General features: G+C 45.3%; 1 protein-coding gene across 2 annotated transcripts; it reads right to left on the bottom strand.

Annotated features, from left to right (window-relative positions):
• Positions 1-116: 116 nt before the first annotated feature.
• On the bottom strand, positions 117-25,732 carry ZNF697 (zinc finger protein 697). 2 transcript variants are annotated; one of them, XM_037826249.1, is made up of 3 exons: positions 25,612-25,732; positions 4,412-4,689; positions 117-1,626 (listed from the first exon to the last, which is right to left on the bottom strand). In XM_037826249.1, the coding sequence occupies exons 2-3, from the start codon at positions 4,650-4,652 to the stop codon at positions 218-220; spliced, it is 1,650 nt and encodes a 549-aa protein (XP_037682177.1). In that variant the 5' UTR covers positions 4,653-4,689; positions 25,612-25,732; the 3' UTR covers positions 117-217. The 2 variants fall into 2 exon arrangements, with proteins under 2 accessions (XP_037682177.1, XP_037682178.1); XM_037826250.1 differs by lacking the exon at positions 25,612-25,732 and adding an exon at positions 10,925-11,586.
• Between the last annotated feature and the right edge of the window lie 1,212 nt (positions 25,733-26,944).

The raw sequence follows: 26,944 nt of genomic DNA, 5'->3' as shown, positions 1-26,944 counted from the left end.
CTCAAAACATTTCTTAGGTGGGAAGGAGACAGGCAAAAATTTAGCACCCGGAAAAAACTCTTATGCAACCCTCCCCTCAGGACTCCTAACACCCTTCCTCGGTCACTCTCAGATTGTCCCTCCCACCCACTCCCCACGTCTTCCTATAGGGTCTGTCCGAGGACATCTACTCTGCCGCATGCTCCCCAGAGACAGCCTCCCTCCGGCCGGCCTCCCCCTAGCACAGGTGCAGCTTCTGGTGCTGCGCCAAGTGCGTCTTGTAGCGGAAGCCCTTGCCGCAGCCGGCGCACTTGTGCGGCTTGTTGCCCGTGTGGATACGGCGGTGGCGGATCAGGTGCGAGCTCTGGATGAAGCTCTTGCCGCACTCGATGCACGTGTAGGGCTTCTCGCCCGTGTGCGTGCGCTGGTGCTGCGTGAGCGTGGAGAAGTCGCTGAAGCGCTTCTCGCACTGGCCGCAGCGGAAGGGCTTCTCCCCGGTGTGCACGCGCAGGTGGTTCACCAGGTGCGAGTTGCGGCCGAAGCCCTTGCCACACTCGCGGCACACGTAAGGCCGCTCGCCAGAGTGTGTGCGCTTGTGCGTGAAGAGGTGCGAGCTGACGCTGAAGGTCTCGCCGCACTCGGAGCACATGTAGGGCTTCTCGCCCGTGTGCACGCGCTGGTGCTTCACCAGGTCCGAACGCCAGCTGAAGCGCTTGCCGCACTCGGCGCAGCCGTGCGGTTTCTCGCCGGTGTGGATGCGCTGGTGGTTGGCCAGGTGCGAGCGGCGTACGAAGCCCTTGCCGCACTCGCCGCACGCGAAAGGCCGCAGCGCCGCCACCCCCGCGCCGCTGGCGGCCGCATGCGCTCGCCGGTGGCTCAGCAGGTGTGAGCTGAGGCTGAAGGCCTCGCCGCACTCCGGACACGGATAGGGCTTCTCGCCGGTGTGCAGGCGCCGATGCTTGAGCAGGTCGGCGCGCCAGCTGAAGCTCTTGCCGCAGTCAGCGCACAGGTTGGGCCGCTCGCCCGTGTGCAAGCGCAGGTGGTTGGTCAGGTACGTGTTGCGGCTGAAACCCTTGCCGCACTCGCCGCAGCGGAAGGGCTTCTCGCGCGGGGGCCGGCCCAGTGCAGGGCCCGGCCCGAAGCCCCCCGGCACGCCCACTCCCATCATCCCCACCACCGCGCCGCACTCGCCCGCGAAGCCGAAGGGCTCCAACCCGGCCACGGCGGCGGCCTCCGCGAGGCGGTGAATGCGCTGGTGCTGCAGGAAGGCGGTGCTGGGGCTGAAGCTCTCCCCGCAGTCCGGGCAGATGGTGGGCGCGTCCATGATGCTGGCCATCAGGCTGTCGAGTTCCCCGAGATCCACGGCCATGGGATGGTGGAGCCTGCGGAAGCGGCGGTGGGCAGGCTTATCGCCCCGGTGCCGAGTCCCCAAGGAGAGGTGCCGCCTCCAGGGAAGCACGGGCGGGGGCGGCTGCTCCTCCTCCTCCTCCAGCCGGTTCTCCCCAGCACTCTCCTCCTCCTCTTCGGGGCTTCGGGATATGCTGTCGGACTCAGACAGTCCTGGGAACATCGCCATTTCAGTTACGCCAGGTTGGCCATCCTCTTCCTCACGGAGAACGACCCTTTCGTCCTCACTCAGCAGCCCATCTGCAACAGAAAAGGCGGTAGTGGGGGTAACTATCCTTGGCTCTCAAAAGGTGAATAAACCCAGAGGAAGCAAATCTCTGTAAGAGTGTGGGCCACTCCCTCTCTAAGCGACCTTGGCGGGTGGTCTCGCTGCCCTCCCCCCTACGTGGGACCTAATTCCCAGGGGTGTAGATCTCCCTGGCAACGCAGGATATGACTCCCGGGGATGAATCAGGGCCCGGCATCGTGGGATTGAGGGCATCTTCTTGACCAAAAGGGGGATGCGAAATGAAACAAAATAAAACTTCAGTGGCTGAGAGATTTCAAATGGAGTTGAGAGGTCACTCTGGTGGACATTCTTAGGCATTATATAGATAATACTTTTCAGGTTTTGGTGTGTTGGAATAGCTAGAAGTAAATACCTGAAACTATCAAACTGCAACCCAGTGGCCTTGGCTCTTGAAGACGATTGAGTAACAATGTAGCTTACAAGAGGTGACGGTGTGATTTTGAAGGCCTTGTGGGTCACCCTCCCTTTGCCCAGTATGTGGATGGATGAATGGAAAAATGGGGACAAAAAACTAAAGGAAAGATAGGGCGGGGAGAAGGATGATTTGGGTGTTCCTTTTTCACTATTTTTTTTTTATTCTTATCACTTTTTCAAAAAATGGATCCGGGTGATGGATGAACAGCTATATGATGGTAATGTGATCAGTTGATTCTATATTTTGGATGATTGTATGGTATATGACTAAATCTTAATTTTAAAAAAGTGTGAGCCAAGGAGTAACCCCCTCCCCTTGGCATTCTCAAACCCTCTCCAAGGTCCCCGCCGATTCCAGTCTTCCTCTCACCTGGCTCCTCCTGGGAAGGCATAAATGAGAGCAGTTCTGCAACATGAGGAGACGCCCTTATTGGCCCCCTTTGCACAGCAGTTTTGGGGGCAGCTGCCTCGGAACCCACCCACTGCACCCTAGGCTGTCCTCAGCAGTGCTCTCTGAAGGCCTGAGTGTCGGCAGGTCTGTAAGGTGGCAAAGTCAGCCAGTGGGACTAGGAAGGATATCAGGAGAAGAGGTTTGCTCATTCCAAGAGCGCTAGCCTCAAAAGACAAGTCTAAATGTAAACTCATGACATAGAATCTAGAATATAGGTTACCAGGAGATAGAATGAGGCTAGAGAATGGGGAGCAGATGCTTAAGATGTGCAGAATTTTTAACTAGGTTGAATTTAAATGAGTGGAAATGGAGAGAGGTGATGGTAACGCATTATTGTGCTGAACTGTGTGTGATTAATAGGGGCAGTTTAGAGTCTGGAAACCTCTGGAAAGCCAGAGTTTAAAACATGGGAGTGTGTAACTCAGTAAATCTTGTGGTAGACAATGACTGTGATTAATAGTACAAATATAAAAAATTTCCTCCATGAACTGAACGAACATACAAAACTATTACAAAGAGTCAATAATAGAGTGGTATATGGGGGGAGAAACACACCCACTGCAAACTACGGACGATAGTTAACGGCAATATCTTAATCTTTCATCAACAGTGACAAATGTACTGCACCAATGTAGGAGGGATCAATGATGGGGAGGGGGAATAACAGGTACGGAATGTTTTGGGTTTTCTTTTTCCTTTTTTTTTTTTTTTTTTGCTTCCTGGAGTACTAAAAATGTTCAGAAATAATCAGTGATAATGAAGGCACAACTACATGGTGATGCTGGGAGCCACTGGATTATATGGTATGTGAATACATCTCAATAAAATTGCACTAAAGAAAAAAAAGAAAAAAGAAAAAAGACAAGTCCATTCTGGCCCAACTACAGGAAAAGATCACCTGACATAACCAGGCCCTGGACTGATTTTTAAAATATGATTGGTCTGGAACAGCTTAAGTTAGAAAAACAAGCTGAACTCACCCCCAGCTTACATACTTGACGCTATGTATGACGGGGAGTGTTATGGTAGGGAAAAGGGAGGAGTGAGATGTGGCCCAGAGCTGGTGAACCTGGGTTGGAGGCTAGTCCAGAACATACATTTATGGGCCTCTCACTGCTTAGTCCCAATCAGGGGGCACTCAAGGACACCACTGAGATGCGAAAGACCATGGGCTCATGGGTACTGAGGAGGGGAGGCAGCTGGGAGTCTGAGGCTGTGTCACAGGGGAAGGAATGTAACCTTCTAGTCCTGGCAATAAAGTATTTCAGCTCATTTCTGTCCCCAAGGGATGCACAGAGCAGGATAAAGCAACAAATGCCCAGAGGCTGAACCAAGGAGGTGGATGGAAGCCCAGTATCAACTCTTCCAGGTGAGGAACAACAAGGATTTACAGAGTCCTTGGCAGTTTGGGCCATATGAACCTGGGCAGGTCACTTCCCCCAGAGTTTACCAATCCATAAACAGGGGTGATGACTGTAACTAAACACAGCATTGCCTAGCACTATGCTATGTTAAGTCTTTGTATGCAGTAACTCTTTAAACTCTCCCAACAATCCTATGAAGTAGGTTCTAATACTACCTGTATTCCCCACCGCAGAGTGTCATTATAGGTGACAATTCTATAGCAGTATTCTGTATACTGCAAATTGCTACCCCAGTGAGTTACCCTGTTCACCCATGCTCACCAGCACAGCCCACCTGAAACTGGATTGAAGAAAAGGATCTTCCTCAGACCTAACAATAGCAGGACTAAAGCCGTAAAGAATCATCTAGAGCATGCCTCCACAACAAATGTAGCCCCTGTTGTAATATTTGAGCTAGAAGTAAATGTGAGCAGGCAGCTTCCGTGTAGATTCCAGCTTTCTCCTCACCTGTGCAGATGTCTGGCACTGTTTCCCTCTCCTCTGAGTCCCCTCTTAGAGCTTCATCCTGTGGGTTGGAGCCCATCTGCTCCAGGTGGTTCTCTCTCTTGTCTGTGTCCTGTAGATTAGAGCCCATTCCTCTTTCTTCTGGGTCCCCTTCCCTGTCCTCAGAGTTCTCAAAATCGGAGCCCATCCATTTGTCCTCTGGGTCCTGGGCTTCACACACTCCTTGCTTATCTTCTTGTTCCATACAGGAAGACACGGGTAATGGAGGCGGCCAGGGATCCCTGCTCCAGACAAAATATACAGAGGAAAAGTTCACGTCAGTCTTGGCATCATTTCCCCCCACCCCCACCCCTCCACCCCACGTCTGGTCTTGATTTCCATGAAAATTAGTGGCATAGTCCAATAAAACATATAGTATCCTAAGCTTCAGATGGCAAATCTCAGCTTTACCCTCCCCGTTTCAAAGTAAAGAGAACTGAGTGCAAAGGCAGCAGGTCTGAGGAACGGTGGCAGCCTCATCCTGAGGCAGCATGCCAACTCTCACTGGACCACGGCTTCATCTGTTTCTGTCTCTGACATGATGTCTGTTAGCATGGTTTTATAGTTCAACAGTGGGATAAGTATTCCCATTTTACAGTTGAGAAAACTTGAAACTCAAAAGGAAGACTCCAGTAGCCTCAGCATGCATAGCTTGTCAGCAGTCGAGTGGGGATTAAACCTAATGGAGCGGCCTCAGAATCCAGTGCTTTCCTTACCCTTATTGCTCTCCTCAAGCTTCAGGAATCTTGTAAGGAATTTAGCTAATTATGGGTGGGCCTTTAAGGAGCTAGAGGAAAAGTACATTCAAGATACAAAAATAATAGAAGCATCGATACAGTAACTGCTAATCTAAAGCCACGTCAGCAACGACAGACCAGCCTGGCTTTGGGGTGAGGATCTGCTGCCTTGCCAGGAGTGGAGAGCCAAGATGATTCAAGCTTTAATGGATCATTGGGGGCAGGGGAAAGGCACAAGGAACCTCTATGTTAGAAGTCATCCATCTAGTCCTCATTATATATTTAAACAGTTTAAATTGTTGAGCAACTTTAACAAGAATGCACTGCATGCTTTAGGCATAATCAGTAACCCCTGTACAGAAAAGGCCAGCATGTGAATTGTGGGGAGAGAAGGACATAGATTCCTAAACCTCTTATAGATGTCAGGCTTGCATTTCAAATTTAAAGGGCCCTCTGCCAAGACTGGGCAATTAAGCCAAAAATAATTTCTTGCTGTCATCCATGTCTCCTCCAGCTTAGTTCAAGGCAGCAAAGCAGTTTCTAGGGCAAGAATCTTGAACTATGACTTTGAAGAGAGAAACTCTCTCATAGTTTCAGCAGCCCCCACTCAGCACTTGCAAGAATATGGCTGAGCGGCTGATGCCCCTCCCTTGGATGGGAGCTTTTCCTGCTTCCATTGGGAGGCTTTCCCCAAGGCAGCCCCAGCTGGTTCTGCAGTGTTTGCAGTGGAGAGCAGCAGTTACAGGCAGTGGCAATTCCAGCTGGGCAGGCCTTGCTCCACAACCCAGGGCACGTCAGTTAGCCTCACATTGTTTTAGTGTCCTCATCAGCGGAAGGAGGGTAAAGCTACTTAATGTTTCCCACCAGGAGGGTGTCAGAAGGAAACTAATTAAAAAGCACTTTGGAAAATACTGCAGAGAATAATTAATGCTTTGAGTTTTACAAACCTGCAATACACACATTGTTTCTCTTTTAAGTCCTGAAGTCATTCCAGCACACCTCAAAAGACACACTGGCCCGTCCATCATTTTGGCAGACCCATTGCCCTACACAGCATAACACTATATCCGTTCTCAGGGATGATGATTTACTTCCTAGACTAGAGTGAAAAATCAAGCCCTTCCCTTAAATGTCGTAGGAAAATGGCTGGATCTGAGGTTGGTCAATAAATAGTGTCTAGGAATGCAGCCGAGTTTCTATAGAATGGGCACTGTTAAACCTCCAGGTTTCAAACACTCAGAGAAATTTTCTTCTGCCAGATGGTAGGAGAAAACTCCCACCACAGCCATAAAACTTTTAAGAAGTCTATTCCATAAGAGACTATGGACCCTGTAACAGTTTGTATATTTTATGTCCCCCAGAAAAAGCCATATTCTTTAATGCATTCTTGTGGGGGCATACATATTAGTATGGATTGAGTTGGAACCTATTGGTTCAGTGACCATGGAGATATGACCCACCCAATTGTAGGTGGTAACCCTGACTGGATAATTTCCATGGAGGCGTGGCCCCTGCCAATTCAGCATGGGCCTTGTTTAGTTTACTGGTGCACTATATAAGCTCAGACAGAAGGAGCTCACAGCTAGAGGTAGCCGAGACAGACATTTTGAAGATGGCTGTTGGAAGCTGATGCAGACACTTTGGAGAACATAATTTTGAAACGCAACCTGGGAACAAGCAGATGCCAGCCACATGCCTTCCCAGCCAACAGAGGTTTTCCAGACGCCACTGGCCATCCTCCAGTGAAGGTAGCTGATTGTCGATGCATTACCTTGGACACTTTATGGCCTTAAGACTTTAAGTGTGTAACCAAATAACCCCCCTTTTATAAAAGCCAATCCATTTTTGGTGTTTTGCATTCTGGCAGCATTAGCAAACTGGAACAGACCTCAAATCAGAAACCCATCTCTCTCTCTGCCTCCTGGAGCTCAGCCCCAATAGACACTTACATCCCTAGACTCTGGAGAGAGAATGCCTCCCCAATTAAGGGGGATGGCAAAGAGCAAAGAGTAGAGTTTTCATATCTGTGACCTATAGGTTTGCTAGTGCCTAAAGGCAGGGCAGGGGCAGGAAGCTGGTCAATGGTTTCTCCCAACCTAAGACCAGCAAGAAAAATCTTACATCAATAAATAAAGGAATTAAAGACGCAAATCACCAGAAACTCATAAAACTAAAATGGTGGGAGTGAGGAGGGGGTGACTGTACACAGCATGGTACAGAAGTGACTGCAGCTCTCCACCCAGAAGGGTGGGGTTCAGGGGACCAACCTGGGAAGCAGGAAGCAGTGTCACCCCTAGCACCTCAGAAATGGCAAAAACAGAAAACGAGGCCCTTGTGATTTCTTGGGAACCAAGAGATAATTCACACAAGAAATATCAAACAAGGAAACATGGTTTTTCTAGATTAAAAAAAAAAAAAAAGTCTGATTTCTGTATTTAGAGCTCACATGGTAAGTTCACAGCACTGCCCACACCCAGAATTAAAGAGATTCTGAACCCCGAAAGGTAGCATATCTCAACCCTCATTCACACCAGGAGAGAGAGGATTGGGTTTGCTCTTAAAATAGTGAGAAGCTCCTGGTATCTAGGGACACATTTCATGGCACAGCATATACTCAAATTTATCTTTAAAATGTATTTATGTTAGTGCAAAATTGGAAACCTGCATGTCCAATGATATGGATTGTTATAGGACATCCATGCTGTCAAATCGAGTACCAGGCAAGTACCAAGTGATAGAGAAGACTACTTAGAGGTAAAGAGAGATGGTGACAATATATTATTAGATGAAAAATAGCCAATTAGAAAATAATTCATTTTTATATTTTTAACATTTATACACTAGTACACATGTATACACAAGTCCAGAGAGGAAAACCAGGTTACTTATTAAAATGTCAATAATCAAAAATATCTTGGGATTTACATCTATTAATTAATTTAATCTTAACAACCCCGTGAGGCATAGGGTATTATTTCCACCTTTATAGATGAGGAAATTGTCATAGAATTTAAGTGACTAGCCTAAGGTCATACCAGTCGTAAGGCTTCAAACCCCTGAAGTCGAGCTCCATTGACACATTTTTAACCAGAAGCTGTATTGATTTCCCTCATAATGTGTTGTCTGAAAAGACTTTTCCTTTTGTGAACATCTTTATTTTCTCAATAAACATGTATTTTTATCACACACAAAAAAGCTAGCTTTGTTTTTACAGCAATAAAATGTTAAGGGACGACCTATGATTATTCTAGAAGCAGCAAAGAGAAAGACAAGAATAGGAGTTATAATAACCTCAATCTAGAAGACTATTTTCAGAAACATTATTTAGATACTGTGGTATAACTGAAATGTCAGTCAATACAATAGATACCCAGGCACATTTTGTTCCAACTCCCATTCACTCTCAAAATAAAAACTAACAACGTGTTTCCTTAGGCAAGGCAAAGCAAGGGTTGGATAACAAGTGGTATGGCAGGGAATGTGACACTTGTCTGGCCAGACTGACCTGGGTCCGAATCTCCTGCTATTCACCACTATTTTTACTTTGGGCAAGTTACTTAACCTTGCTGAACCTCACATTCTGCATCCATAAAAACAAAAATGTTACCACCTACCTTGCAGGGTTGTTCTGAGAACCATATAAGATCATGTTTGTAAATGCAGCTGGCACATAGTAGGGACTCGATAAACGGTATTTATAACCATTATAAAAACTAGGCCAACTCGGTAATTTTAAAAATTATACACACACACCCCTCCTCAACTGCAGATCACCTATCTGCAGCTTATTCCTGTCCACCAAGAATGGCCCTTGGCAGACAGTACAGGCAGAGCTTCCATCCTTGCTGACAAAGGCTCTATTAAAGAACAGGCCACCAAGTGGAGACAAGAACCAGGGAGGGCCTAGTTGCTTAGGGGAACTGAACAAGGGAGAAAGGTTCATTTCCATGTTGCTTGTAGCTGCCGATAAGCCATCCTGTACAGAGTACAGGTCAAAAACTGAATGCAGCAGGTGCAATTCAACAAACCCTGACTTACACCCCAGTCTGTAAGAGAGCGCTTCCCTCCCACCCCCACCCCAGTTAGAAGGCATAGGAGTTTAAGAGGAATAAACAAACAGGTAGTCAGTCAGTCAGACAGACACAATTTATTCTGCATCTAGTTGTAATCACTGAGGAAGATGAAAGAGCAGAAAAAGAAACAGGAAAAAAAAAAAAAAAAAAATCAGGCAGAGCCCTGATTTTTCACCAGCACAGCCACTGTGCTGTCTGACTTTGGGTAAGTATCTGCCCTCTCTGGGCCTCTGTTCAATGAGGAGGTTGAGTTTAAATATGTGAGATACCTCTTCTAGTGTTGTCATGTGATGTGTGTAAGCAGGGAGTTGATCCAGGGAGGCACCACTGTTAGTTGCATTAGACATTTTCAGCGTCAGTTTGTTAACTCACACAGCAAGGTATTAACTCTTGAAACACCCCAGTTGCCACCACAAACCCTTTTTCTTGGCATGCCGTACAGAGTGGGGTTGGGCAACTTCCGCCAAGACTGCTCAAATCTCAGTTTCCAGTACTTGCAATATTTTCATGTCCTTTCCCTCCACCGCACCCCACACACACGCACACAAAGAGTAATGTTTATTACCCTATAAAGTCACTAGGAAAATGCTCAAGTGCCTTCTAGATAAACTCAACCTCTTTGAAGAACTAACCGAGTCTCTCTGACGTCTATGCTATTTAGTGGAAGTATATGTGATAAAGTACCTTTAAAAAGAAGGGATGGATGGAGGAAAGAAGGAAAGAGAGGAGGGGAGGAAAGGAAAGAAGGGAGGGAAAGAGAGAGAAAAGGGGAGGGAGGAGGGGAAGAATAAGGTGGGGAAGGGGAAGTGAAGACAGTATCAGAGCCAAAATTAGACTTTAACAGGAGTTTATTGGTACATTCCCTTTGCACCCCTTCTGGGGCTACCTGCACAATCTATCCCTTTTCAACAGCAAGAGCCTCTCACTTTATGGATTTAACTTCACGTCCTGTGAAGAGGTTGGGGAAGACATGGACACACCTCTCCCCCACCTTCCCAGATTTTACAAAGAGAGAAACCGACGACGGAAATAATTCTGAGTCTCATACTGGCCTCTAAAAGATAAGCCAATCGCAGAGCTCTCTGCCTTTCCCAGAGCCAGCATTTGCACGAGGACCTTCTGGCCAGCGGGAGTGTTGCAGAGGGGGTGAGCGGAAGGGACCAACGCAACTTAACCTGCACTTCAGCAGATCCCTCTCATTTGACTCCGGTAACTCTGAGATAAACTGAGGTCACCCTGTTTTTCGTGTGAAGAAAACTGAGGCCCAGTAAAGTTGAGCTCCGCTTGATGGATCTCGTAGGTAGAGAGTCAGGACAGGAACCTTGGCTCCAAGCCATCGCGGTTTTCACTCCGCGGATCTCAGCGTCTTGATTGGGAAGAGGAACGCTAGACACGCAGGAAAGGAGCCCTGAGTCCCCACCTGGCCTCGGGGACCCGCCTGTGAGTGGATCTCCCCTACCCCCCTCCTGCGGGACGCGCTGCCCCCAGGGGGCGTGGCGGGGGGAGTCATGTGCCACGGCCTCTGCCAGGTGGCCAGGAGCCAGGCCGGCCGGGCTGTCATGTCACGGGAAGGAAGCGCCGGGCAGCGGGCCAGGAGCGGCTCCCACTCAAGCTCCTCCAGACGGCAGATCCCTTCCTGTCTCCTACTCATCTCGCATGTCCCTTACCTCCTCAGCGCCAGCTCAGTCTTCCCGTCCTCCACAAACAGCAGTCGGAGGCTTCCTTCCTTCACTTCCCACGCCCCCTGCACCCACTCTGTCCCAAGGGAGAGTTTCCATAGCCGAGTCCACAGGGACGCCCGATTGGGTACAATGTTGGGAAAATAATTTAAGCCTGCAGTTCAAAAGGCTGAACTCATGACCATAACCGAGGTCTAACCAGATTTTCCAGGGGGTTAATCATTTGTCAGTCTTCAGCACCAACAGAGGAAACGGTCAACTTGCCTCTTAGGGAATATGGCCGTCAGGGTCTTGCCTCCTCACAGGGGAGCCAGTGCTTAGGGAGAGCACCAAAGGGCAAAGAAAGCCATGTCACCATAGAGACTAGGGGATTCCTCTAGTGAGCAGGAAGTAATCACCTTACACAGAATGTGCCCACATGCAAAGGCTCCAGCTGACTTTCCCCTCAGCTGGCTTCCACAATTCTAGATCGACACTGTCCAACCCAAAATGCCATCTTCCCAAGTGGCAGACTGCTTTGTGAGATGAGCATTATTTTCAGGGATAATCAGAAGATTTCTGCAGCTAAGTGCTGACCACTAACTATCCAGACAGCAGAAGCTAAAATTATAAAATTATATGGTTTCCTCTTTGTGATTACTGGCTTTTGTATTTTGTTTTTTGTGGGTTTTTTTTGTAACCTGGAGAGGGAAACCTAAGTTGAATCCAGAGGAAGGCTCAAAAGCACAGCAACAGAGAAATCAATTTAAAACCCCATTGGTCAAGGCTAATCTGAGACCCCGTCTAATCTCTGTGGTCAAGAATAGCACAAATGCCCTTGGGGCCAGGCATTTCCTGTTTCATTGGTTGGGCTGGGGCCCCTCAGTGTGGCCGGAGGACCTCAGCTTGTCACAGCTGCCAAGCCTTCAGTCCAGACTCTGGCACAAAACAAGAATTATTGCAATGCGGAGACAGATCCTAAGATCCCTCAAAGCCAGACCATGCACCCTCAGATGACAAGGCACGAAAGCTAAAGGTTCATGAAGGCATTTTCTCAGTCATGTTTTACATGTAACTGATTAGACTATTCCACCTGATACCCAGGGAATCCTGTTCATTATTTTTTTTCCTCTGTACTTGGCATCTACCGCCACAACTAACTTTATACACCCTCAGCTTTTCTTATTTAACAAGAGAAATCCTGGTCAGTTGTCAATAGATTATTTTCAGACACCTTCTCAGCAGCTGGCTCAAGTGTTCAACGTTTAGATTTCATGGAATCATAGACCCTGGAACTACCTTAGTCAAATTCCTTTTATAGACAGAAAAACTGAGGCTGATCAAGGGCAGGTGACCAGATTAGAGACCGCAAGGCAGGTTCTTAGAAGAGTTGTGGCCAGAATCTCAGTCTTCTGATGATCTCTCTGGTGATCTTCGCTTCTCTTTAATATAAAACACCACTTCAAAAAAAAAGATAGTCATATAAAGACATATACTTGTGTGGTTTTTTGTTTGTTTGTTTGTTTTTATTTTTCCACATTGTAGCTAAAGAACAGTCTGTAACCCCATAATACTCATAAAAACATCTTGGTATCCATAAAAGCATCCTGGTTTTCATGAAGGCCATACAAATAGCTGAATGGGGGCCAGAGTGTATCCCCTATAGAGACCAGAAGGAAGAATCCAGATTAATCTTAGGATCTAAAGAAACACATGTGTGTGTGCACACACCCACAGCAGAAAGAGGCACAGTTTAATAATCTCTTTCACTGAAAGACAAAAGAGAAAAGAGACTTAAGAATGCACAGATGGTTTATGTAAGATATGGAAGTTAATAAACAGCTTTGTTCTGGGAGACCTGAATGCTGAACCCGGTGTTAAGGTTGCCAAAGAGGGCCCATTGACCTCAGAAAGTCTTTTCCAACCCAGATGATTCTGTGATCAGGTTTCCACTGGAATGAAGAGTCCTCAAGAGAATGTTCATCACAGCAAAAAAGGAGTGTTATCACCAAAGCGACTGAGGAGTACTTCAATCATCCCAGCTTCCCACTGTGGATTCAACAGAAGAAACTGCTCTTCCAATTCTCTGCCCAAAATAACTGTTTAGTGTTGGTTGATAAAGAATGGCTGGCGTGTTCCAGCACAGTACATGTTAGCAATGGGTAAGTGACCCTTCTGCATAAAGTCTGCCACAGTATCTTCCAACAAAGAGAAAGCAGGAATAAAAATGGAAGATGTCATGTCATCTGATTCTTGAATTTTCCTGCCTAAATTCTTAACTCCATAGCTAGATTGTTTTCAGCTTAAAGTGAAACATTTGCATAAGGTTAAATACTCCTTTTAAAAGATTATATACATAAATATTTATATTACTATTATTTCCTTAAAAAATAGCAGATTATCAGCAAAAACCAAGATTATGGGAAACTATTTAAGATGCATAATCCAGTTTCTTCAACAGCAAAAAAAATGGCAAAAGAAAAAGAAATGGAAGGAAACCTATAGGTTAAAAAATTTGAGCTATATCAACCAACCTCAATGAATAGACCTTACTTAAATCCCAATTCAAATAACAAAATTGTAAGACAATTGGGGAATTATGAATGCTGATTAGATATATGATATTTAAGAATTATAAATTTTTAAGTTGTTGGTATGCTGATTAAGTTTACAAAGAGTTCATATAGCTTTCAGAGATATATAATGAAATAGTTACAGGTGATATGATACATCTGGAATTTGCTTCAACATAATTCCAGGGCAAAGGTGAGTGGGATGGGAGTGCAGATGAAACAAGATTGGCCATATATTGATCACTGTTGAAGCTGGGATGGCATATGAAAAAATAGGCATATGTCTATTTTTGCATTTGCTGGAAAACTTATATAATAAAAAGTTTTTTAAATGAATACTATAAAAAATTATATATTTTTTATGAAATTATATATATGATTATATTCATTTAAATTATGAGCGGACCATAATAAAATGTCAGTGATTTCCACAAAAGAAATAACCTACCTTTTACAAATCATGCCAAATCAGGAGTGATTAGTATACTTAATACTGAATAGAGACAATGAGAATTGAGAAGGAGGGGAGGGCAACCGGGTAAAAGGACTATGCAAAAAAAAAAAAAAAAAAAAATCTAAGTTCAGTAAATTTTTAGCTTTTCTCTTTCTTTTAATGAGACAGAGCAATAGCTGTTAAGTCCAAAGTAGAATCAGAATCCGGTTTCCACTTTCATCTACTTTATGCTGTCAGTCAGTGCTTGTTTATTTCCACCACTAGGTCAGCAACTCCATACTTAAAACCAAAGGAAAGAGAGCAGGTTGGGGGTCCCAGTCATGACAACCCCATGAGGTTGGAACTCTTTGTCCCCAGGACAATCAAACTAATGAAATGATACAAGTGTCCAACAGCTGAAGTGCATCAATCATTGGTCATCCCCAGAATGATCATCTAGGGATGAAAAATGTGAGGGTATGTGTAAATTGAAAAGGAAGATAATACACTAGTGATTTATGAAATGTGATTTCCACCTGATGAACCCTGAGAGGGCCAGAATTACTTTAGTAGCCAAAACTTAGAACTTTTCAATTTAGGTAGTGTCCTACTCAGAGAAACTCTGCGGATGCCAACCAGATTTCCTCACACTGCATTATGTAAGACAGCAGCTAGAAGACCTCATTTCCCCACTTTATGTTCAAAACATGGATGCATGGATACTGTACCGGTTTGTATATATTCTGTCCCCCAGAAAAAAACATGTTTGATGCAATTTTGTGGGGGCAGACATATTAGTGGGGATTAAGTTGGAATGTTTGGATTAGGTTGTTTCCATGGAGATGCACCCTACCCACCTGTGGGTGATAACTCTGATTGGATAATTTCCATGGAGGTGTGGCCCCACCCATTCAGCATGGGCCTTGATTAGTTTACTGGGGCACTATATAAACTCAGACAGAAGAAGCGAGCTTGCTACAGCCAAGAGGGACACTTTGAAGAACACACAGGAACTGAGAGAGGAGCTTCAGATGAGAGACAGTTTGAAGATGGCCATTGAAAGCAGACTTTTGCTCCAGAGAAGCTAACAGAGGAAAACGCCCCAAGAGCAACTAACAGTGACATTTTTGAGGAACTGCAGTCTAGAGAGGAACGTCCTGGGAAAAAGCCATTTTGAAACCAGAACTTTGGAGCAGACGCCAGCCACATGCCTTCCCAGCTAACACAGGTTTTCCGGACGCCATTGGCCATCCTCCAGTGAAGGTACCCAATTGTTGATGCATTACCTTGGACACTTTATGGCCTTAAGACTGTAGCTGTTAACCAGATAAACCCCCTTTATAAAAGCCAATCCATTTCTGGTGTTTTGCATTCCAGCAGCATTAGCAAAACTAGAACAGATACTTTCTCTTTTAGCCCATGGGCGCCACATAAGTCTATCATAACCAGTCACAGGACACAGCTTTTGTCCAGGAAGTGAGGCCATCTGTCTCAAGAAGGATGTTGTAAGTGTCCAGGGCTCATTCACAGCTTGAACAACACAGTTACTGAGTCATTGGTCACGCTCAGTCTCTCTGGGTTCCTTACATCCCTCTTACCTCCAGTTCCTAGCAATTCCTGAAAAGAGCAGCAGCACTATTCAAGCTTGTAAAACAGAATAATGGCAGTTTTCTTGAGCATGGATTCTCAGCCTGAGGGCTTTCAGAGTCCATGAACTCTGAAATCTTTTGTAAAATTTCCTATAAGAACTTTTTTCTGATGAGAAGGCCCATAGCTTTACCTTGGACTCTGAAAGGATCCATGGAATAAAAACAAAACAAACAAATCCCAGTATAAACCACTGCACTAGAGGGTTCATGATAAAATTCCTTTTATTTCAGAAATCATCCAGAGTGATTTGGGGGAGGTAGGTAAGAGCAATTTCACCACTGTATGCCATGAGATCTTCAGGTCGGGGCTTGCTGATCTCAGCCAGCACCCCATTTTACAGAAGAGGCAGGCAATGGAGACCCAGAAAACTTAAGTGAATTACTCATGAACATACCCGTTTTGCTGGCATCCCAACTTCTGCTCCAATCCCCTTTCTACTTATAACCCAACACAGCCTATGGTGCTTGGCAAACATTCACACTGGCAATTTGGTTCTTCCAGCATCATTAGTTCACCTGCATTTCACTTGCTAATCACTCATGTTACGTGGCATGTGCACCAAGAGGGAATTAGATTGCTCTTCAAACCTCTAACATAACACACTGCATATCTCTGAGATGTACCTAATTTATGTGAGTTTGACCCCAGGTTTTTGGCTTCCATCAGCTGGTTACTTACGCAGTGAGAGAAATCGTACTAATTAAGCCATAACATACCCAGTACACAAAGTGCTTTGTTAGTTAATCCTTCCCTTCTCAAAGGAAAAAGAATTAAAATCTGGCCAAAGTCACCACTTCATTCCTAGCAAATCTTTAAGGTGATAGCAAAGTCATTCTGCCTGCAAACAATAAAATGGAAATACCTGGGTAAAGGAAGGGGATTCAGGAAGTAACACACAACTCCGCAACTTAGTGAGCCCATGGTTCATGTTTAAAGGCAAGTAAAGACATGCACAAAAGAAGCAAGGACCCAGCTCATCCAGCATGAGCCTTCACTACAAATACAGTTTCTCAGATTCACCCTCTTTGCTAGTACATCTTTTTGCTTTCGTTTTAACAGCTTTGCATCCTTTGTGTGGAGTTAGTGCAGAAGTGGGCTAGGAGGCAGGGGCAGGCTAACTAGGAGCTAAATTATACTGAAGAGAATCTATCCACAGATGAAAGAATTCATCAACTTTTTACTGAAAATTATCTCTAAAAGATCCTCTCATATTCCAGATAAGGAAAATGAGGACCAAAGATGAGTCCTGCATCTGAATTCACAAAGGTTGTGAGTTGGTAGGAGAATTTGGACTAGCATTCAGATCACCTAATTTCTTTTACATACAATCCACCCTGCCCCAGAATTTCCCGCAACTTGTTCTGAAGTATTTATGGTTTGGTACTCTAGCTTTAGTGTTGGCATTTCACTTACGCCACCTCTTTCCTCCCTATTTTTCTTGTTTTCTTCCAGACTCCTAATTTTTTTCTATCGTAATTTTAATTATGTTTCCTCTAAAACCTATAGAAAATGCTGTTCAAGGTTAGGTAACTTCATGTGATGCTCAGAAATGGTCTCTGATTTAGTGGTTTTTGAACTGTCTACTATTTTTACTGGAGAAAAACAGAACATCTGTAGGGGGTGGGGGTGGGGGCAGAAAGAGATGTGCCAATGAACCCTGATAAATGCTAACATGGCCACCACATGCTCTCCTAGAGAAACAAAACATGGGCTCCCCAGGAGTGAGGTATTTGGGGCAATTAATACCAGATAGTATTAACTGCTAATTTTTAGTGACCCAGGCTCACACCAATATCAGCCAATAATTTTCTATCCTCCAAATCCAATGGTCTCTTCTCCTCCTTTGATTTCTCCATCAACACTGTAAACTGCTTGTCATATAACAGAAATTCAATTAATGACAGCAGAATTCCTGTTGAGACGTTCTCCTTGGAAATTCTCTCCTTCCTTGGTGTCATATCACACTGACCACCGTCACTCCTCGTCTTAACTCCTAAAGCAGGTCAACATTCAAGATTCCTTTTCAGGTTTTCTTCTCCCTCTCCCCTCATGATTTTGATCCTCCCCCTAGACATCTCTTCTCTTCTGAGGACTCACAAATCTGCACCTTCAGCCCCGACGTCTGTCCTTACTCCACATCCACATTTATAATGAAGCAAACCAGGCATGACAACAGAGGAGCTTGAAGGCCACTTCCAGCCCTAAAGTCCTGCCCTGCATTTCACAAGCCACACGGACAGGAAGCAGCCTGCACATGCTCTGATCTTTGCACCTGCCAATGAGTCAGAACAGACCCAGGCTCAAATATGTTTTGCCACTTATAAACAGTAGCCTTTGGGACAATTATTTGACCTCTTTGAGTCTCAGATTTCTCATCTATACAATGGGGAGAAACAACTTATCTTGAAAGGCTGTTGTAAAGACTAAGGGAATTTCCATATGCAGTGCATATAGCCCTAACCATATTAAAAAACAAATATTAGTTCTCCACCCCAATCTTTGCTACCAATCAGCACCTCTTGACAGCGCCCATTTCTGTTAAGGCCTTCTGTGTTCTTACTCACCCAGGCTCAAAGCCCTGCAGTCGGCTTTGACCCCTCTATCACCCCTTTCAATCAAACCAGTTGCCATGTCCTTTCTTTTACTCCTCTCCTCTTTTTTTTCCATTACCACTATCTCTGCAGCAGGCACTCTTAATACTTGCATGCACTCACCCTTTCACAGGATCAATCTTAAAACATAGTTGCCACTCCACTTACTCTCCTGTTCAGAAACCCCCAGATGACCCTGCAGTTGTCTACAGACAAGCAGAATCTCCAAGTCCTCAACAATATAGCCCCAGGCCCTCTTACCTCTCCCTGACCTCTGTCCCCTGCGCCCAGCCCAAAAAAAGTTACTCTAGTTTTCCCTCTTTTGACATGCAGTTCCTCCTCAAGAAACCTGAAACAATCTCTCCTTTCCCAAAGGGAGGCAGTACCTGTAGAGGTTAAAAACTCAGATTCCAGAGCCAGACCATCTGTTTCAATCCAGTCTCTAGCTGTGTAACCTTAAGCAAGTTGCTCAACCTCTTTGAGCCTCGATTTTTTTCATCTATGGAATGGAAACACGAGTACCTATTTCATAGGGTTATTGTCAGAATTAAGTGCTGAGCGCACAGCCTAGCACACAGTAAGTGCTCAGATAGCATTATTATCTTACTTTTATGGCTCTTTACAGCACTTCCCCTTATCTTATTCTACCTAATATTAGTTTTATTAGTATAATCATAATTACAATAATCCATATCTTATTTTTTGCTGTCCTTCTTCCCCTACTACCTCTCAACTATAATCTCTTTGTGGGGACAAGTTATGTTTTACTCACTTTTGTGATTCCCCATATATTAGGACTTCAAATATCTCTGGAAATGGATAACATTGGGTATAATTATATCTCTCCCTCAAGTCTCAAAAAGAACTAAAAGACTGGGAAATCTAGTGATCTGATCAAGATCGTATCAGGAAAGGCAGAGTCATGGAAACAACCTAACTCTCCTAACTGGATCCAATAACCTGTCAGCACCATGAGTCAATTAAGCAGGAGCTTAATTATCCTGCTAAACAGTTGGTTGTGACAGAAAATGGCAATTAGCTTCCAAAGTTAGACAAAACATTCTCAAAAAGGAATCCTACATTCCTTGGCCAAATGTCAGCACCCCTTGATGCATCAGAGGACCCTGAGTCCATTCACACCGCCACGCCACCTCCTCAGGTTTCACACTCAATTCAGCTGTGCAAAGATCAGAGGCAGCACAGAGCTGTGTTTGCATTCATGGTGGGAAATGCTACTTGACTCTCCAGTCTGACAGGACAATTGGTTCTCTCCTACCCCCAGAGGAAAGATGGGACTGAAACAAATGAGCAGAGCTTAGAATTAAATGATTAATGAAAACAGACCAACACTTCAATCTTTACAAAGTAATTATGAAACTCAGAGTAGGTGTTTAAAAACAAAAATTGCAAGAAATCACAACATAGTGAACTATATGAGACATTGCTTTGTGGTGGGAGTGGGGGAGCACATCCAAATGTAGGAGACATTTGTATTTAACATTAAGAGTGTCTATCCAAACTGAAGTTAACTCTCTGGCAGTTCTCAAGGGTGTTTTGTTTTGTTTTCCTTCCTACGTCAGGAAAAGCATGCCTTTCTTGATTTCTCTTCTCACCTACCATACAGTCATCAGCATAGAAACTTTTTTCATAAGAGTCCAGAATTAGGTAGTGAGATAAACTCAGGTCCTAGAGAAGTTTGTAAAAATGATGCATGCCACAGAGGAAGCGGGTAACCAGAAGTATTGACCAAACCCCTAATTCAATCAACAAACACAAGTTACCCACTAGGGAGAAGGGAAAACAGAAACTCCTACAGTAACTGCCCCAGGCTAGTTCCAGCTGTGCCTCACTCAGGTTAATTTTAAATGACCTTTACCTTAGTAAAGGGGGCTTGGGGGGGATTCTTTAAATTTATTTCACTCTTTGGATTCTGCTTTCTGTGTTAAACTGGTTTTATACTAACACATCTGGCACATACTTCAAAAAAGGAAGAGAAAGAAGGGGAAAGTGTATCTATATATATGAATGAATGTAATCATTTCCCCAGCTTATATAATTTTTAAGCATACATCCTTTGCCCTACCTCACTGTAAAAAATTGACAGCACCATCACATTAGGAAAGATTCAGAATGAAATACATTAAATTATTGAACACTCACCACATGTGCTGTGCATTATTCTACATGTCTAGGTTACAGTTAAAAAAAAATAAAACAAGTTTACCTTTTAAAGTAATTTTTTTAATGCATTGCTTTCAAAACCACTTAATGCTATTTTTACCTGAAATTGTTGTCAATATCTTCTTCCCTGAGGGATTATAAAAAAACTGAGGAAAAAAAGTGCTTCTTTGAAATTTACAAAGTTTCTTCCAGTCTGGGTAAAAAGGGTCAACAACTGGAAAGCCTTTTCCCTGTAGTGCTCTAAGTGTCATCAAACCATCAAACAGAGGCACTGAGACCAAGGCTATGCATTTCTTACTGAACAAAGCCCAGAAAGAATGGTTCCTGTTTTGAAAATGATGGTGAGATCCTGATAAGATTCTCATAAGACCAAATATAACTAAAATGCCTCTCAGAATAAAAGCAGGCCCCACACATAATTTGCTACATATATTTTAGCAAAGTAGAACTGCATGCACAGGACTCAGACTTCACTCTGTAGAAAGAGGAAGCCTGGGGAATTGCAGGTGGCCCTCAGTTGGGACACTGTTGCTCGACTGTGGATACGCAGGGTGTGACTGGCTGAATAAATGTGGCCATCACAAGAACTGTCCTAGGCTCCTTTAAAATGACTAATGTTCTCCTAACAACCCACTGCACATTGTGCAAGCAGCCTTGCACAGCCTATTGTGGCCTAGAGAAGTTGACAGGGAAAAGAAGGCTTTAACAGCCTGAGGAGATGACTTCAGTCTCCTGGTGGGTAATGACATCTTCCACCCAAAGAGAAGAGGCCTCTGATCTTTTTCCCATTCCCCTTTAACACATGATGCAGTAAAGCCCAAACCCAAGCCCCACACAAGTCTTGCTACTCTGTCAGAGGTGTAAATGGGATGAACTATCACCCTTCCTCACTACAGTCTTTCTTTTTTTTCATACCTGCAGAGGCAAGGAAACTTCTAATTTTCTCAGATGTGCAGCAGAAAGGGCTTTCCTGGAAGACATGGTAGAAGATGAGCATGATGGTGAGGGGGTAGGCCCCACCCATGTTTGCCAAATATCATTAAAATGCTATCAGTCAGCACTCATGTTAGTCAAGCTCATAAAACTCAGCAAATCACAGATCTACTTTGACATGTTTCCAGAGGGTGCCAACCTCTTTTGGCAGTCATGTGAAAAGGATGAAAATTAACTAGGAAAATGATTATCCTATCTTCTGATCCATCTCCTACAATAGGAGCAAACTGTCAACATGCAAATAAAGCTTCATGTCTATATTTCTGCATTTTTAGTCATTACCAATTCATCAACTCGCAGATCCTGAAAGCCCACCATATGCTGGGCTGTGTTCTGGACATACAGTCCCTACCATGTGCAGGGAATATGCAAATATTCCAGCAAGCTGCTGAAGCTCACTCAAATACACTTTTATCAGAAAACATTTTGCCCCAGATATTTCAAGGAGGAGACGCTGACTATAGCCTGGGGTGGTCAGGAAAGGCAACCCAGAAGAGGTGAGACTTGGCCAGAAGGGAGGGACAGAAAAGAATTCAGATAGTCTGGGAGAAAGGGAAAAAGAACTCCATGCAAACTTTCTGTGCCTATAGGTCTTCTTGCAGATTTTCAACCCTGCCTTCCCAACTAATAGTCATGGGAGTTTAAGGACATAAAAATAATTATATTTATGGAAAAGCAGTGCTTCTCAGAATAAGATCCACTGAAGAGTGACTTTAGAAACCCAATAATTTTCCTGGTAGCAAATCTGGAATGTAGAGGACCTCAGAGGAAGACAAAGCAATAGAAGTCCATCTCTAGTTCAGACTCTGGGACTCCAGACAAATTTCTTAACTTCTCCCTGAGCCTCAGTTTCCTCATTTTTAGAATGGACACTGTAATATGTAAACCATCAGATTCAGTGAGGCAACACATGTAAATTATAAGTTCAACAGCTGATACAGAAATGCTCAATAAATGGTGACTATTGTTGCAATCATGTAAAAAGGAAGCATGAAAAATTGCCAGTTTCCCAGTTACAATAATTGAGGGATTTCCTAAATTGCAATGTCTGTGGGAATTTTTTGAGAGTCTGATTTGTCTTGCACTTCTACATACTACATTTTAATCCTGGTAGATTTCCTTTGGTTATAAAAATCAAGACAGCATGTTGGATGTCAGTAGCTTAGTTGCAAATAGCATGACAGTCTTTACAGTGCTACTTTTAAGTGAGTACATTGTACCTTCACAATTGAGAGAAAACAGCCACCTTCTTAAGTCTAGAAGCTACATAGCAAAAGTCATTGATTATCCACTTGGGATTGGTCCATTCCATATGCTGCTGATGGAGTTTGAAAATTAGGCTGGAAAGAAACCTATTAACAAACTATTAATTAATGCCTTTGTACTGAAAGCTGTAATTAGGGTCTCTTAATTCAGGACAAAAGGAAAAACTTCAGTCTACCATGTCCTAGATGTTTTACTTCAGTAATTACAATGAATTTTGCAGGTTATGAGAAAGCTTTCATTTCCTCTTTTACTGATAAGGAAAGAGATAAATTAAGAAGTATTCAGTCTTTCACTCATTCATTTACTCATTCATTCAGTTATTCATGTTTTCCAAATCAGCCATCCACTCTGCACCTGTACTGGGTTGAGAAAGCTGTCACCCTCAAGGAGTTTACAGTTTGTAGGGGAGAAAGATGAACTATCACAAGGCAGATTGAGATGCATGTCATCAAAAGGATACAAACTACCATGGGGATAAGATTAATTCTGACTAGAAAGATTTCTATGAGGGAACTACATCAGCTAGGCCAGGATTTGGACAAAAATAATCAGGGGCAGTGCAGGGATCAACAGGCAGGGGTCCAGCCTGATGGTGGCACAGAAGTGGAAGAATATCTGTTGCAACTGGGAATGGGGAGATGCTTGCTGGGAGGTTGGGTGCGTAGTTTGGGGTGGCCCAGGTCCAGTTGAGAATATGGGTAGATCGGCACTGAATGGTAAAGGGCTTTGAATGACAAACTAAAGAGGTACTTTTGTTGATTACATTAACACTACATAGTGTGGGGTAGTAAGAAACCTATTAGGAGGGAGAAAAAAGAAGTTGGATTTTTAGTATAAAGAAAAGCCCAAATGGCATTAGCACAGGTTCAGGCTCCAGACCTCTTAACAGCAATACAGCTTTTTTGTTTTTTTCTTTCTATATAAGCAGGCAAACTCTCTTTTGCCTGAATTTGTCATCTTTGTAACCAATCTCAAAACTATCTCCTTTCATTAACTGGACACTAGAAATTAGGCAAGCATGTCGATTCTGAGGAAACCCAGAGCTTTCTGAGGTGCAGGGAGAGGAAACATGATGCAACTCCATCGGCATAGTCATACAACCTTCAGTGAAGTCATCCTTTACCACTTTAATCCAGCTGCTTCAGTCGGTTTCTTAGTCTGATTTGTAACTGCTGTCCCCCTTAATCAACAGTTGTTTTTGAAGGCCATCTATGTTTTCTTCTGCAAAGGGCAGCCACACTTCCCATTTATGGTCTTAGTTCATTCTGATTTCATCTTATTCTCTTTCTGGCCAAGCTGCACTTCTAACATCAAATTTCCCTGGACGATGATCCCCACCTCCAACACACACAATCAATAATATGTTCCAACTAGAAATCTTCTGGATTCAGAGAGCTTTTCCTTTTCCCTTTGCCATCCTCATGCCCTCAGGCTGGACAACTGGATTTTTCTTCACTCCATTCTTAACTTAGTCCAGAAAACTCATCTCTCCCCCCACAAGCCATTTATACTGGGGGGCAAGGCTCTATTGTCTTACAGCACTCCTCTCCCCATGAGACTTGGGTGTTGCTACCTTGCCACTCAAATGGCATTTTAAAAGGCTCATTTGGCTCTTACAATGTATTCTACATTAAATAACATTCTTGTGTTGGCTTGTTAACAGAAGGGAGCAAGTGATTGAGACAGCAGCAAAAAAAAACAGGAGGGAGGAAGGGAGAGGCAGAGAGCGACTCCTTGGGTGGGGGAAGCGAGTTCGGTTCCTGCAGTCACACTTGGCTGTGTTCAAAGTTGCCCACTCATCCATCACTGCTCCTCAAAGACAATTAACTTCCTAGCCATTATCCAGCCTCCTTTACCACACCCTCAGTCCTAAGGGAAGAGGAAAAACGCCCTGGGGGAGGCAGAGTGTTGGTGTCACCCTACAGGTAAAGGACAAACAGGCACACTATACAGCAAGGATACAATATGCCCAAATGGAATCCAGCCTAGCGCTCAAGAGGCCAGAGGTGGGTGATTCACTACTGGGTGGGGGTTGTGGGGGGGGGGGGGCGGTGAGGAAAAAGGAAAATCGTGGAAAGTCCCAAAGGAAGTGGTAATCCGATTCCCAGGGCCTGGTCATATATGTACACCGGCCATAATGTACACTCATTACCCCTGTGCCTCTGCTCCCCCCTCAACCTCTTCCTCTTCTCCCAACACGCCCCTCACCCCGCGCCTCCTTCACAATCCTCAGCCTCGGCATTCCCCCTGGGCGGAGGCTCCAGCTTAGGCTGCCCACCCCACCACAGGCAGGGATGGACATTTGTGGTTGGGAAGCCTATCAGGCAAAGGGAGCTAGACGGCGACCCCTCCTCTCCGGTGGCGAGTTGCTGCCCATCCCTCCATCCACTCGTCCTCATTGTGCCATTTGCCCAGCCAAAAAGCTGATCTGAGTCAGGATGGAAAGGGGGAAGAAAAAGGAGCAGCACATTTCACAAAGACCCACGATGACCAGCTGTCCCTTTTCTCCCCTTCCTCAGTCCTCCACTTCCATCCCTTCAGCCCCCAGTCGGGATGGGTGACGGACAGGCAAGGCGAGGGGAGCGCAGTCCGTCCCGGTCCGCAGCTGCACACAAAGCCCTTCACCTTCTCCTTGCCTTCCTAGCTCCTCCCTAGACTTCATTTTTCCGAGGGTCTCGGATGCCCCCTTCGGTGGTCGGCGGGACGGTCCAGCTCCCTCTCTCAGCTGCTGCCCTCCTCCCTCGCGTCCCAGCCTCCCACTCCCCGCCCCTCAGCATACACCCCAAAGGGAGCTCAGCTTGGGACGGGGGCTGCGAGAGCACCCCTTGTCCCTGGGACCCGTGGGCTCCAGGGGAGCCGACAACAATCCAGTCTGCGAGGCACAACTTCGCCCAGCCATGCCACCGCCCGCTCGCGGACACACACTCCATCCCCGCAGCGGTCCGTTTCGGTCACGATCAGCCCCCGTCCCCAGATGGCGGGTGAGCCCAGCCGCAGCCACGCTCCTACCTGCGGACGGCGGGCGCCGCGTGGACCAGGGCACCCAGCGCCCCCGCCCCAGCCCCGCGCCGCGGGGAGTCCGCCCCTGTGCGGCGGCGGCAGCTGCAGGGACCGCAGGCTGGCTGGCAGACTGGCTGGCTGCCCCGCTGACTCCTCACTGGGGCTTCCTGTGGGGCTGGACAAAGGACATTTCCTGGGAGGAGCAGGGGAATGCTCCCAGCATGCCTCAATTTGTAGTTCCCGGGGACTTCCTGCCACCGCAGCAAAGGCGCCCGGGAGGTAGGACCCGGGACTGGAGGATCCCACAAGCTCCGGAGGGAAGAGGGCGGCCTGCTGGGCCTGCTCTTGGCCCCGCCCCGCCCCGAGGTGCACCCTGCGCCGCTGTGCGGAGGTCGCCCGGTCCCTGCAGCTGAGCTGTCGCAGTGTGTCGGAGGGCTCTGCAGTAGGAGCCGCCTTTTCTTTCGAAATGAGGAAGTTTGGGGTGGGTTCGATTTGGGATGACTTGGGTTTTTAATAAGATTTTTTTTTCCTTTATCCTTTTTCTTTTTTAAGCTGCTTGGAATCCTGCTGGGGGCGGATTAAAGAACTTGACTGCCCATCAGGAATCCAGGTTCCTTGAGATCTTGGCGCTTCATCCTTAAAACCATACAGAGCTGATTGTTTCCAGATCCTGACTCGGTGACATACTTCCCTCCCATGCTGGCCTAGTCCCAGGCATCTTTTCAAGAAAAGCAATTAAGAGATTGAAAATAAATTATATGAATTAAATTTAAGGCACATAAACACCATGCCCTGCTGGAAAGTGCTGGACTTGGTGCTTATTTTTCTCTCATTCCCCTTCAGTTTCCTCAGTTTTATAAAGACAGGCAGTGTATAGTGAGAGGGGAGAGGTGGGGGCAATAGCTGTAAGAGAAGAACTAGACTTCCAGTAACAAGAATCTGTGATGACCTCCACAAGTTCATGTCTAATTCTGGGACTGCCTACCCAGGACCCTGGTGGGAAATTCTATGAAGGTCCACATGAAGACAAAATGACTAAAAGCTGTGTTCCCATAAGGAGAGGAGAATGTAATGAACTGACCTAAAAAAGAGGGTGCCCTAGGATGGAGCTGAAATGTGTTAAAAAGTAATCAGACAGAAGGTCACAATTACCTGTCATCTCCACTTGGAATCTCACATTTTGAATCCACATGAATTAGAACATTTGGGTGAGGGGTTTAGCTTACTTTTAAGAAAACTTTATCCATTTGCAGAATGCCGTAGCTCTGTTTTTCTGGAGATAAAATGGGATCCCTTCCCCCCCCACCCCCCATCAGGATAAAATGGGCCAGATTAATTTAAG

Source organism: Choloepus didactylus, chromosome 2 (genome assembly GCF_015220235.1).
Source record: "Choloepus didactylus isolate mChoDid1 chromosome 2, mChoDid1.pri, whole genome shotgun sequence".
Lineage (NCBI taxonomy): Eukaryota > Metazoa > Chordata > Mammalia > Pilosa > Megalonychidae > Choloepus > Choloepus didactylus.
Note: the sequence above shows the minus strand (reverse complement) of the source record. Positions and strands in the feature narration are given on the sequence as shown.

Excerpts from the sequence above, each read along its gene's own strand:
- ZNF697 (XM_037826249.1), bottom strand. The coding sequence starts at position 4,652 with ATGGAACAAGAAGATAAGCAAGGAGTGTGTGAAGCCCAGGACCCAGAG. Across the intron at positions 1,627-4,411 it reads AGTGCCAGACATCTGCACAG|ATGGGCTGCTGAGTGAGGAC; the intron begins GTGAGGAGAAAG and ends TTTCTGTTGCAG.